Source organism: Antedon mediterranea, chromosome 11 (genome assembly GCF_964355755.1).
Source record: "Antedon mediterranea chromosome 11, ecAntMedi1.1, whole genome shotgun sequence".
In the NCBI taxonomy this organism is placed as follows: Eukaryota; Metazoa; Echinodermata; class Crinoidea; order Comatulida; family Antedonidae; genus Antedon; species Antedon mediterranea.
In genome coordinates, this window is record NC_092680.1 from 4,509,516 (window position 1) to 4,524,886 (window position 15,371).

General features: G+C 31.4%; 1 protein-coding gene across 3 annotated transcripts in view; it reads left to right on the forward strand.

Moving 5' to 3' along the window:
* The first annotated feature begins 2,340 nt into the window (after positions 1–2,340).
* Positions 2,341–15,371, forward strand: part of LOC140063103 (dystrobrevin beta-like) — a 55,761-nt gene continuing 42,730 nt past the window's right edge. For all 3 annotated transcript variants that reach the window (XM_072109541.1, XM_072109538.1, XM_072109540.1), the window contains exon 1: positions 2,341–2,527. In XM_072109541.1, coding sequence (XP_071965642.1) covers positions 2,485–2,527 — 43 coding nt within the window. In that variant the 5' untranslated portion in view covers positions 2,341–2,484. The remainder of the gene's footprint in view (positions 2,528–15,371) is intronic.

A 15,371-nucleotide genomic window follows, 5' to 3' on the forward strand; every position in this document is an offset into this window, starting at 1 on the left:
ATTCCACCTTTTTCCATATTGTACATTAAATTGAGTCTCTTGGAGCAGTCTATCTTATATTCTTTGCCATATTTTATCCCAGTTAAAAACACAATTCGCAAAGTACTTTTCCTAACAATTTTGACATTTTGGTGTTGAATATATTTTTGGAAGGATGTGTTCTTCAAAAAGTGTTAGAGAACATTTGTTGATGCAGCTAGATATTACAATAATGGAATATTGTACCTCGAGATAGCGATCAATTAGGGTGTTACGAAGCGTCAAGATCTCGGCTTTGATAAGAGCATATAGTCAGAAAGTGTTTTACCGTATTTATTGGTTCTTTTACATTATGGTTGTGATAGTCATTGTAAACAATCAATTGTGTGTAAAAGGTGGGGAGCGAGTTGAATTTTTTAAAGACAGTGTTTGTTCATAGGCGCGGCCTATGCTGTATTGAACTTGCCGTTGACTTTCATTCATGAGGTACAAACAATGTCACTGCTTTATTCTGTTCAACTAAGCATAATAGACCATGCATTTCAGACTACACAGTGTAGCATTTTACTACGAATATTGTGTTATTTTGAGATAAATAATGATATGATTTTTACACTCGTTCAGTTTATCAGAAATTGACTTCTAAATACCAATATATAATTATATATCTATATATAAATTTACGTAAGGGCAAAATTCGGTAAATCGCGCCTTACTTCTAGAATTTTTACTCGATGGTATATAAAGTTGGTTCGTACTTTCGGTACTGATTTTAACCACCTGATGTAACCCTGTTTACTAATTAAATTAAGTTAGATAATTAGTTATTGACGATTAAAACGAATTTAGGTTCAACGATTTGCCCCAAATAGGGGTGTTTTCCGATCGTGGTATACACTGTCTAATGGATGTCCATCTTGAAAAATACCCGCCACAAAAATGCGAGGAGGCTTCGCATTTTCCTATCTCCTCCTACGGTAATTGTTTTTAATAGCTGAAAACCGGTTGAACAGTTCGAGTACAGCATCATAATGTTGAAGACAGGCCGATTTTCTTTAAAAAATACTATTTTGATACATTTAATATACGTTTTTACAAATGTATTGATTTGTGATGAATGGAACATTCCAAATTATTTGGTTTAACCATACAGGTATAGATTTAGATTTATGGGCCCCCTTGGAGAATAAACATAAATAGTATTGCAATGCTGTACCAGGGAGTTCCCTGGCTGTACAATACTGTTAAGGTATTTTAATGGTTAAAACCACTTTTGATCGCAATTTGAATCGCAAATTTCTTACTGTGAGTGTTGGTACTGTTAGATGTAATATAAAAATATATACAAATAAACTTTATTACTGTGAGTGTGGGTAGGCCCTACTGTTAGATTATAAACATATAATATACAAATAAACATTCCAAATTATTTGGTTTAACCATAAAGGTATAGATTTAGATTTATGGGCCCCCTTGGAGAATAAACATAAATAGTATTGCAATGCTGTACAATACTGTTAAGGTATTAACCACTTTTGATCGCAATTTGAATCGCAAATTTCTTACTGTGAGTGTTGGTACTGTTAGATGTAATATAAAAATATATACAAATAAACTTTATTACTGTGAGTGTGGGTAGGCCCTACTGTTAGATTATAAACATATAATATACAAATAAATAAACGTTATTACTGACAGTTGCTTCTCAACGTTTGTATTAATTAATAATTTAAAAATATATAAACGTCGTAGTGGTGTATCGTTACATGTACTTTACTATTTCAATCGACTATGACAGTGAGAGTTTTAACAAAGTACCGTATTAAATCGTAAATGTTTTACTGTATTTAGTGGTATATTATTTATAGGCCTATAAAACATTAAAAACAATATTTCGTTACTGAGTGGATAAGAATATATTTTAAAATGTTTCCTCTTTGTACCTATCTTCTTCCCCCATCCCTCAACCCTTAATGTTACATACAAAACACAAATTGGGTTTGTTTAAATGAGTCCAAATAAAAAAATTTGACTCATTTTGTTTCTCTCTCGGAAGTAATTCCCAGGGTGCTAATTTTGGTTGACTACATAAATCATTGTGTATATTTATTCGTTTCTGTAAACGACAATGTATTATAGTCCTGCGGTACGTACATTTGAAATCTCCATTTTTTTCTCGCTGGAAATACTGTGTATTCGAGAACCATCTGTGGGCACGACCTAGATGGTACGCGAGCGAAGCGAGCGTGCCATCTAGTATAATACAATGCCTCTTGATTTTTGGGCAATTAAAAAATATTATTTGATAGAGGGCAGCATATCATATCTGTTTCAGTCGCCGAGAGAGGGGGTGATCGGAAAATAGAAAAAAGAGAAAACAAAAAAAGAGGATCGGTTTGTTTGTGAGACAAAAAACTGGTTTATTTACCTCGATTTTAGTGTTTCCTTGCTGCTGGTCTTTTATAAACATCACTGCTTATAAATAGAGCTAAAAATAGAGATACAATGCCTGAAGTCAGAGATAAAACCCTAGGCTCTGGAGCTAAAGGTAAGTCCTTTTTTTTTAAATTTAGACGAAGAACTTGCCTTTCGTAGTAGGCCTACTAGCTAGGCCTGGGCCCTAGGCCTATTAGGCCTTGTCTAGCCTATAATCTATAGGGCCAGGCCTAGCTAGGCCCCTGCTGAGCTAGGGATCTAGGCCTAGGCAGTACCCACTACTACTTCTAGCGTAAGCCTTAAGGCTTCACTCACTGTTACTGTAGGCCTAGGCCTTACAGTATAAAAAGCTGTTATTACTATAATTAGGATAATTATTTAACAAGCATCCATCATTATTAAATATCAATAAGCCATTACAACAACACAACAGAAATATTTATCAATCATGTTCATTTTGATTCGTTTAAAAGGCACCATCGCTCAAAATATATAGGCCTAGGATATATAATTATAGACTAGTTAGGGGCCTCTTACAGGCTAGAGACTGGCCTAGGTATAATATAAATAGGTAATAAGTAATGGTGAGGACAAGAATGACTGTGATCATTAAGGTCAATAATTTATTTTTCTTAGACATAATGTTTACGGCCGCCTCCTATAAATCGGCTACACCATTTTAAAAACTGAACATAAAGATTCACACTTGTTCATTTGTCCGTAATAAATACTGGCCTGTTCAATTTTTTCATGATTTTCTATTATTTAACAACACAGTGTGCGCCATTTTCCGTTCCGTGAAATAGAACAATTATTGTGAATGTAACTAACCCTCTACGTTTCTTCCCCCCACCACCACCCCCCCCCCCCCCCCCCAAAAAAAGAAAATCAGCAGTGATAATTGGTATTGGATGATAATCGTCACAAATAATTTTCCCATTTTATTTAGAATAAAATTAATCTAAGTGTAAGTTGATTTTTTTCAGCTTCCTTTAAAACCATTTAAACCTTAAATGTTTATTTGGTTAAAACCTAACCTACTGTAGCCATTAAAGAAGCATCATGTGCTAACACAAAATTGTTTATGTTCCTAATTGATAACTGAATCCATAAAGCCCATATTTTGCATTCTCTGCATACTTGATATCACTATGCTTCCTATTTGAATTGGATTACAAACTACATATTCATTAATGTGTTGGTAATGGACCTCTTTCATAGGATTGCCTTTTGTGAGATCCCATATTAAAAAGACACTAACGAGGGATAATGGTTTTTAAGGGTTGGCCACCAATTTAGGAGATACACTATGCTGGGCCACAAGGAGACACTTGATCTCAAATGTGTACTTTATCTTAATAGGGGTTACTGTACTTTAGATTATCTACAGTACCTACCTGGATCTACCTGGATTTTTAGACTTAAACTTAAAGCGTTAATGCTTCTGTGTCCCTCTTGACCAGAACATATTCTTTTTTTATTATATAGACTGTATGCAATATGTTTGTGTTTAAAATTAAATACTATATTACAATTAGATAGACAACTAATAATCAGTAAAACCTATACACTTTGCAGCAGAATAATGTTACCTATAGAATACCATTAATGGTATTAATTAATACTGTAATTACAGTTTAGATAATAAATAAAATACCAAAATAATTATTTGAAAACATGCTGTTTCGGTTATCTCTTTTAAAGATTAATGCTATACTGTACTGTAGGTAACATGTACAGTACTTTACAGACTTGTATGTGTGCAGTATTGGGTCACCTGAGTCAGCATTGCTTGCTTTACTAGGTTATTTCATAATTTTGATAAACTAATTGTTTTTATCTTAAACTCTTGAATGACTAAATTCTTGATGGTTCTTTATTATCATCCTTTATCAACTAAATACATTTTATGACATTGTACTTTACAGTACCAATTAATCAACACTGATAAATGATGCACAGATCAGCAGATGTAACAATGTTGTATTAACAGTACAACACAGTTTTTTTTATAAATAATAAAAAGTAAGCATTTTATGCTTGAATTTCAAAATAAATGTAAATGAAAAAAAAAAATTTATTTTATTAATTAAAAAAAAATTATTATTAAATATTGTATTACACAATAATATTTTAATAGACAGAAGATATAAACAATTATTGTTTTAAATACTGCTGTAGACATTTGATGCACTTGATGTAATATTAAACTAAAAATAAATTTAGCTACTATAAAAAAAAAGCATTATTTAGTATTTAGTAGTATGTATGCATGTAATGATTTTTCAGTCTGTCACGTTAGACCATAAAACATTGAGAGATCATGTAGCATATGGCTAGCATAACAGGTTGTTATCATTTTTCATGAATTCTTTCAACAATTTATTATCGTCAATTTCATCATATTCGTAAATTGAAAAAAACGAAATCTTGGTACTATGACAACTAGATCCTCTAAGAATTCATAATGTATTCTGCGAGTTAAACTTCGTATTTGTTCTGGATATTATTTTGAGGCTTGTACAAGGCGCTGTGTTTTGTATCATGTTGTACACGTTCGTTATAGATGGGTGTATTCAGTAGAAAATGTAAAGAAAGTATTAGTGTAATACAGCCTCGGAGGATAACATTTGCATGTCGTATGTCATCTACCTTTAATGGTTACGTCTTGATAATAATTTCCAGGTAAGATAAGCATTATCTGTGTTGTTTTTTACTCCTAATTAAACATTTGTCTCTTTTTAGATTTTCAAAGATCTTACACTACAGTACTGTAGGTTGTGAATTTTCATTAATTAATGATTTAAGAAGCTGGCCACAAAATTCTGGCAGAAATGGACTAATTGATGACACTGTAATTAACAGTGGTTTATTTATTATGATGTTTAATATCTTAGTTTATTTCATATTATTTAGGGTTACAACCTACAGTATCCTCACTAATTATTTAAATGTAGCCTCTATCAGATAAACATTTTTAGATTTAAATGAAAAATTTTACTTTATCTGAATATCTGAAATCAATAATTTTGATTCAATTTCAAGAAAAATGAAGTAAACATTAATTTTGATTCTATTGTTCATGTAAGTCTAAAGTGAAAAACATGTTAATTTGGTAATTACTGCAATTTGGTAATTACGCCTATTGTCTCTCTTCCAAAAACCATACGGTAGGCCGACAGTATGAAGATTGATTGTTTTATTTTTATTTTATTTTCTTTCTAATACTGTAGTGAAGAAATCGCAAGCACATTTTTTGGGTAACAAAATACTATTTTAGATGAGTGAGAATGAGATAAATATATTTTTTAACACATGTAATAATAGTCTAATACGTTCTTAAATCTATTGATACATTTTTACTCTAAATTTTATTGCATTACAATTTTTTTTCTTTTCAAAATGAAAGTTTTTCTAATACTCCAAATGATATCAGTTGAGGCAGGAAAAGGTTTAGAACTGTGTGTAAAAATAAAAGTAAGGGCAAGTACAGTGAAGAGGAATTAATAGAAAAACATGGTTTTGTACAGATAGATATTTTGAAGTCGAAGCCAATGCTTTTTGTATCTTTTCCTCTGTAGTAAGTGTCCGTGTATTTCAAGCGCTTATCTCGGCTAAAACGACTTTGTTTATCTCCGCATCCACTAGCATTCTTGAAGATGTAAGTGGTATTTATAGAACAGGTGATCTGAAAGCTCTCGGTAGGAAATAAAGTGCATCTAGTGCATGCAATCAGTTCAGTGGCCAATTATCTACCCGCATAGCTACCTACAGGCTGCTACATATCAGGTTTCACCGGTGTTCAACATAGGTGCAACCGCCCATCCATAATAAATCGGCATGACACAGTTGGCCTAGCATTAATGACAGTGCATACCGTAGGGTAATTGACGTTGTTTTCCAGTATTAACTATTAGATATTGTATGAATACATTATAAAACGTGTAGTATTTCACAGGTACGACGTTATTCATGGTTGTACAACACAAAATAAACATTATAATAGTAATGTATTGGCGAGTCTTATTGTACATAATCTAGACAGTAATAGTTGACAACATTCATGCATTAAATACCGCAATTAATGTTATGTTCAAACGAATTTCTTATGTATGAGTGTTAGTTTACCGATGTAACGCATAAACGTAATACGTATTGACTTGATGAAAATCAATCTTAAAATCAATGGTTGTCATTGATTTTTTCAAGCAACACAGGATGAGAATTGTAGTCTGTATGTACCGTTGTATTCTATTATTGTTTTTGAGTTTACATTACATATATACATACAAACAACATTATGCTTCTTTCTCAAGTCGTTTATTTACCTTTTTTCAATTTCTTGTACTTTTTGTAGTAGCAGTCTCAGTATACCACTGCGTTTTCAAGGGGCCCTATGACACATCATTAACATTGAAAGGATATTAAAATAGATTTTGAACCCTCCATACAGTAATAAGAAAAATTACAGCTGACATTTTTTGTTAAAATGACAATAATTTATCGACAAAGCAGTTTTAGTACATTCTACAGTACAATAATTGCAAACATGCCTCACATTTTAAAATCATCCCATCTCCTTCTTTTAAAAGTAGGTGTAGTCCTTCAGGTTAATTTTAACTACTGATCCAAATTGACTAAACCATTACCGTATATATCCTCTGATATAATCCCACCTTGTTAGGACACGCAATTGGGCCGACTTTGTGGTGAAGACTATACCCAAGAAAACCCCGGTTCATGAAAAAATGATTGGAAAGGCAAAGCATATGAACTGAATAGAGACACACAACCAGAACAAAAGTCAATACTGGGACTATATCCAGGAATACATTGTTTAGTTTGTGAAACTTAGACATAAAGTAGACCCAAAGTGGGATTATACCCGAGGATATGGTGGTAGTTTTAACAAAACCTTGGATTGTTTTTGTAAATTTAGGAAAATAGGTATAATTTCATACAGTATGAAATTTCTAAAAATTGACCTGACCAAAACCGATGGGCCAGTTGGTGTATTGGTGATTTTACAGGCCCATCATGGGTTTTACTGGCCATTGGTCAAAATGGTTTGCCCATTAATAATTGTCAATGTATTAGCTACAGACAACAAAATTCTATTCTTTTTAATTGGTCATGGAATGTACTGTACATGGTCACCACATTACCTTTGTTTTTAAGAGGAAGTGGAGTACTGTAATTTGTTGTATTGACATGTGTTTTAAATCTCAAATCGATGAGTTGAAAAATCAAACAGTTCTGCTTTCTGATTGTAAATGTATTTTTGTACCTTCTCTAGATTCAGACTACTTTCAAATGTCCACAGAGATTGCCAATTTAAATTTACATTGAGCCTGTTTAAAATTACTGCATATCTGTAATTCTTTTTATGGAAAAAATAATAGGCTATTCAGTAGACAATAAAAAAGAATAACATTTCGAGAGAGATGCAATCTTTCCTTCACAATGAGCATTCACAAAGACAAATAGGAATCAGTAATAAGGCATCATTCCCACTTCATGTGTAATTTTTTGGCTTTATTAATATTACACTCGGATTGCAGTATCTGCAGTAGTACTATGTGCACATTACATAACATTTGGTTTAGTAGAACCCCTCCTTTTCAACACCCCTATTCATGGAAATTTGATTTATTAGTACTTTGTATTGACACCTCTATTGATGGAACACCTATTCACGAAACACCTCTATTCAGGGGACACCTATTCACGAAACACCTCTATTCAGGGGACACCTATTCACGAAACACCTCTATTCAGGGGACGGGGACACCTATTCACAGGACACCTATTCACGGAACACCTCTATTCAGGAAACACCTATTCACGGAACACCTCTATTCAGGGAACACCTATTCACAGGACACCTATTCACGGAACACCTCTATTCAGGGAACACCTATTCACGGAACACCTCTATTCAGGGAACACCTATTCACAGGACACCTATTCACGGAACACCTCTATTCAGGGGACACCTATTCACGGACACCTATTCAGGGGACACCTATTCACGGGACACCTCTATTCAGGGGACACCTATTCACGGAACACCTCTATTCAGGGGACACCTATTCACGAAACACCTCTATTCAGGGGACACCTGTTCACGAAACACCTATTCACGGGACACCTATTCACGGGACACCTATTCACGGGACACATATTCAGGGGACACCTATATTCAGGGGACACCTATTCACGGAACACCTCTATTCAGGGGACACCTATTCACGGAACACCTCTATTCAGGGGACACCTATTCACGGGACACCTAATATTCAGGGGACACCTATTCACGGGACACCTAATATTCAGGGGACACCTATTCACGGGACACCTAATATTCAGGGGACACCTATTCACGGGACACCTCTATTCAGGGGACACCTATTAAGGACACACTTTTCTGTTAAAGAATCTAGATAGAAATACTGTACATGTGTTTTTTACACTACGGCCAACCTTCATTCAGGGGACACCTATCTAATTTAAGAGAAAACTTTGTTGGTCCTAAAAGTGTTCCCTAAATAGAGGCCTTAACAAAGGTTTATTCATACAGTATAATGCTATTCAAATAAAAACACAAAAATGATAATACAATGTGTCATGACTTATTGACTTAACATGGATAGTGTATCACTTGAATAAATTGGATTGCCTCAGCAATATCAACAATAACTGACACTGGTGTAGTATGTAGCATTGTGTCTTAGGTTATTTTAATTAAGTATTTGATTCATTACTGTATAATCTAATTATGTGGAATTGATCTGTCTAATGCAGACTCAGTGTTACAATACATGTGTTTATTTGACATTTATGTTGTCCATTACATAAATTAGTGCTGAGAAACCTCTAAAATGACCAAATAAGGATACAAGTTGAATAAATTAACATAATTAATGTAAAATTTAACAATAATATAATATTTATAACTGAAGTTTTTGTAAAAAAAAGAAAAAGAGAATAAAAAAAACTGTACTGTACTTTATAATTGAATTATTAATTACTGTATGTTTATTAAAAAATCCTAGCACTGGCAGACAATATAATATAAAATATTTATTTTATTTTATGGGCTAAAAAATTAACTTACACATACTGTAGTGTAGTGCATCAGCCATACTAAATTGGAATATTTTGTCATTCCATCCAGTAGATAAATAATTTTAAAAAAACTTGCACTGGTGGTAGACAGAAAATAAAAGATATTTATTTTTATTTTATGGGCTAAAAATTTAAATTTACAAGTAAATGCATCAGCCATACTACAGTAAATTGAAATATTTTGTCATTCCATCCAGCAGATAAATAATTCAGCCTTAAAGTCTATTTTTGTTTATATCGTCAATATGATACGAATGCAAGATTTAAATTATAATTATTTTAGTCAATCGCAGCAGAGTCCTAATTCACATCCTACGTACGTACGTCTGTTGTCGACATGACCTGACTCATAATATCCTGAATTTATATTTATTGACGTAGAGAGCGGCGCTTTTTATAGCGCGCCATTCTTCGTTGGTAAATTCAGTGAAATCGTTAGCACTTTTGACAGGAAATTATGCTATTGATTCTCTTTTATTTTCATTTATTTTGATATTGCATTTTGTCGTGGTTGATGAACCCATTTGTGTCAGCTATTGGGTGCCATTAATACAAGGATCAATTTCCTCTTACTGTTTGCCATTCAATTAGTAACCTATATTGTTATTATAATATTAAATTTTGCTACTCTTTCGTTTGTATTTTATATTTTAGTGTATAATTTATTTATTGTACTAATAATTGTTGAGTTGGTGAACAGTTCAATAAGGATCAATTTTAAGCTCAGCTACAGGCATGTATTTCGGATATATTTAGTAAAATGCTACGTACATAAATTAAAAACTTAAAATAAATAATTTTGCTATTTTCAGTAGTGAATAACACTAGCAGTTATATCCGGTGGCTCTTTAGAAAATGAAATGAAAATAGTGGACACATAAATGTCTTTTTTTAAATAGTTTTTCAATATTCATTTAAATTGTTTCCAAATACAAAACAAATAGACAAAACATGTGCTAAACACCTAGGCGCCTAGGTGTTTAGCACATGTTTAGCGCTAGTTGGCCAATAATGATATACAATGTTGGTCATCTTTTATCATGTTGTTGTTGTGGTTGATTACTATAGGCTACTAAAGTGCTATCAGTATAAGGATGTATTTCACACTACTTTTGTAAAATTAATCATTGTCAAGTTTATTAACCTATTGTCTCCATTATTAGATTTTTGAAAAATGCAAATTCAATTTATATTAGTGTGATTTACCCAATTTTGTAATAATATTAATTACCTGTTGTTTCTAAAACCCATTTCTGGAGAAGAGATCATTTTTGTAATTCTGCAGTACAAAATTGATCTCTTTACATGTTTATCATTACAAAATTACATTTCATTATGATAATTCTCAACATTTTATCCATGGTTGTTATAATACTACAATGTAATTGATATTAAATACTAATATTGAATTTTTTAAATAAAAAAATCTAAATACTTATTTTCTTTTATTTTTAACTAATAATTTATTTCAATGTAACAAAGGAATCCTGTGTGAAAGATGTTTGTCACCCTCTATAGTACAAGTAAATTATCCATGCATAACAGTACGCAAAGTTCATGTCATGTAAAAATGTAAATTAGAATATTCCTATGTGTTTGTGTCAAATTCGTTATAGCCGTGATGATCTCTGATACTAAGTTGTTATGGCTCAAAATATATTTGTTTTTATTTTCTGAATTACTATACACTGCAGTATTTATTACTTTGTACCATCTACTTTTTCAAAAAATTTGCAGTTGAGCACATCATAGTAAAATTAGTAAGATTACTCACATCATATTTTACCTTTTTTTTAATGAATTAAAATTTATGCAAGAACAAACATTTTTTTTGTGTATATAATTTAATAAAGCTAACATTTTCTAATAAACAATCATACAATAATAGGCACTTGTTTCATTATTATTATTATTGTTTAGTTTTCTTGTCTTGTAATTGTTACCTATTCAAAAATATTGTTTTGCATACCATTACCAATTATCATCATTAATATCAAATCAGACAGAAGTTCGTAATGTATACTGTTTGATGCTTATTTATCTCTTTCTCCCTCTCCCCTCCCCCCTCTCCCCACCACATTCTCTATAAAGTTATAATGCTCCACTTACAGTATGTTTAAAAAATCAAAAATATATATTGTATATACTACAAATAAAATTATTAACATTGCACAAAACTACAAAGAATTCTAAATTAAGTTGAGACACTATTCTGAACTAAACCACTTTCAACAGTAAAATGCATTAATATTTAAGTACAATTTCTTTACGTCATAATTTTCAAATCTCCTCTGAATATCTTAAGATTTGGACCTAGACAGTTGTCTATTTAAGATGTCTCATATATGGACATGATTATGTCATATCACTACCATATTTGGGCATATTACTACCATATTTGGGAACATCACACTTGTTTTGTCAAACTAGTTTGATAGTGTAGACAGAGCTTAAGAAACCACTTTGCGGCTCATATTTAATACATTATTCAAAAGTGAGTTTTAACAGTTGAATAATCAATGAATATATAGCTGATGAACAAGTAAGTGAGATTTGTACTGTATCAAATTCTCACTAGTAATAGTATCTTTAATTTTCTTCCTATTTTTTAAAAATAATATAATAATAATATGTAATAAGTATACATTAAGTGAGGTTAATGACCCTCTACCAATAGTTAGAAGGGTTTATTAGTTTCAGAAATAAAAGAAGAATTTTCAATTATATAGAATAGGGAGAAATTTTTATTCCATTTTCCCAATTTACACTAGACATTTATAGGTTTTTAAACCTTAAATTGCTTAAAAAAAAAAAAAAAATCCATCGTAAAATACAGTATTTCAAACATTTTTAATGTTTTACAATTTTCGTTTTTTGTGATTGTGTGTCCACAAATTAACCAACATCGTTTATGATCATATTATAAGCGTATTATTAGGAATCAGCATGCCATCAGAATGAGGGACTCAATGGAAGATTGGGGAAATCCCTTTCTTATCAGGGATGCTTTTTAAGTTTAAATGGGTCATGTGTTCTAGGCCTCCAAGAAGACTTTTTCCATCACCAGAACTATATAAGGAGGGATTTAACATTTTTAATATTGATTTTTTTTACCAATCTTAAGTAGGTTGCTGTATTTAATAGCGCCATTTTGTACCGTTTTTACCGTTTTGTAACTTCATGTTTTTGATGATTATTAGTTTGTACCTTCTACATGAGAAGGAAACACTGTTGACCTGTATTTCTCAATTATTAACTATGCTATTTTATTACTATATTTCAATTTATATAATAACGTTTTTGAATTCAATACACACGCTTATTTGAATTTTCATCATAAAATTTGCGTAATAACCTTCTTTTGTTACTTTCTTCTTTAATGCTGAATCAACTCTTGAGCAACGTTATTCCAATGCCGGTCTGAGAATTTAATTGTACAGAGTACCCTTTATCTATCCAACAGCTTATTATTTATTCTTTGAATAAAGTAGTAAGTGTTAGGTAATTTAGTTAAAATGCATTATGCGATGGTAGTCATGCTAATTTAACGGATTGTGTGTGTTGATTGTGGATGGCGTAGTATTGAAATGATCCGTCTACCAGTAGAAGAAACCCATTATAACAGTTGAGATACAGAGAAGCTATTGATTTAACATTCTGTACTGTTTAGTCCCAACGAGTCAGCTCATTCAGTCGTTTCACAAATGAGCAAATTATTAAAATGCACGCTACAGTAGGTTTATGCCAATTGATATCAAGCAAGACAACGATGATGAGGCTGTGAGGAGAAGGAGGAGGAGTCGTAGAAGTAGGAGTGTGGTAGTACCATCAAAGAGGCCTAAACAATACACAATAATTGGAATATACAGTTTACTCGGATTTAATATATGAAAATGATAGCAGATTTCGAATGTATATATGAAATCGACCCCGAAAACAATGGTAAGGTAATATAATATGATATTTTCAACTGATGTATTTTTTAGATTATTTCTATTATTGTCAATGTTATATCTAATGTCCTGAAATTATATTATTTTCATCTAAGGACATGTATTGTCTATTCTAAACATACTAGTACTGTCGGTATGCTCACATAAATTTAGAGCAATAAAATAAATGATTTATACAGAATGAATTGGCAACATTAGCTTGGCTTTGATTTAAATCTAGGTTGGTTTGTCCATTGTGTGTTGCTGTGCTGTTGTTGAGTCATCAGTATATTTTTGAAATGTAGAAAAATGTATTATTTGTAATTCAAACAATAGCGAAATAGTGCAGTACATTAGGAGAAGTAATTGTATTATATAAGTACAGACATGTTAATGTGATGACCATATATGGCCTAGTAATAGTATGCTCATACTAAATCTCTCCAAAATGTCATACTTCATCATCCATACAATAGAGAATATTTGTTTGTATTGGTTAATTCTACAGGTTTTTTAAAACAAATCTATACAGCTATACATTTTGGTTGAATATCATCAAAATTCATAATTACAGTATTCTAATTTCTAACGAGTGTCGGGTGTTCTTAATTGATGGATAGCCAAGGTTGATGGTACTTGTTGTTTCCAGTAATTGCATTACTAATTACATTCATAAACAAAACAATAGCATCATAATATGATGTTTCCCTTTTTGTATATCCAAACAATGCAATCAAATAATTGTGTACACATTACATCTATCTTGTATATAATATCTGACTGTACATATACAGTACAATGGATGTGTGCAACAAACAAAATGTAGCGAATGTGTGGGAATTTAGACAACATTTTGGTCGCCATATTGGAGCCAAGATGGCAGCTAATTCTCAAATGTGGAACTTTCCCAGTACAATTCCGATCATTTTGATAAACCATCTATGGATGATGCATGTAGTAGTGATCATTTGTATTCAACAAACAACAAACAAGTACTGTACTGTAAAACTGTAATCATTCTTTATAGATACTGTAGATATTATATATTATAGGCAAATTGTACATATTTTTGTTGCTATTACAGTAGTTCCATAGTATTGTTTATTGAGATTTGGGTTCATGATCATTTGAATCCACCCAAATAGAACATCTTCAAACTATAATTATAAATTACTTTAAGAAAGAATTTATTTTAAATGGAAAATTGTTATGGAAGGTAACAAAAATGTATAGTTAGTAGTGTACTAAAACAAAAATCTAAGCGCCATTCTAGTAAAGATAAAAACTGTATCATATCATTAGATTGTCATTATTTTCTTAAACTACAGACTATATGAATAACTGTGTACTGTACCCCAAAGACAAATATTAGTCAGCGCATAATTGCCATTTTAATTTAAAATCAAGTACGGTACAGTACTGTATATCTTTTTGCTTAAAATCTAATATTACTTTTTCACTTCCTGTTTCCTATTAAATGAAGGTGCAGTATGATTGTTGTTTATAATTATTTTTATTTGTTTTATTATATTGATAATTATTTTTATAGTTGAGTCATTGTCCCTAGGGTGGTTTATATAACTGGATGTTTTATTATCTATGAGAGTTCATCTTCAGGTCATACTTAATGTATGCTCTAATTGTTGATTTTAAACAACTGTATTTTGTACTAATTTATTTTATTTCTACTGAGTGCTACTGTACTGTTTGTAATGAAAAACATATTTTTGACACTGATATCATGGATGCAATTAGTCACATTAATTTTTTTAAATCTATAAACATAAGGATATACTGTACCATCATTTTCCTGAAACTTTGAACAACCAACTACCTAAAATTAATTGTTAATTTTAAAATCACTGTAAACCCACATAACAAAATTTGACTATAGAG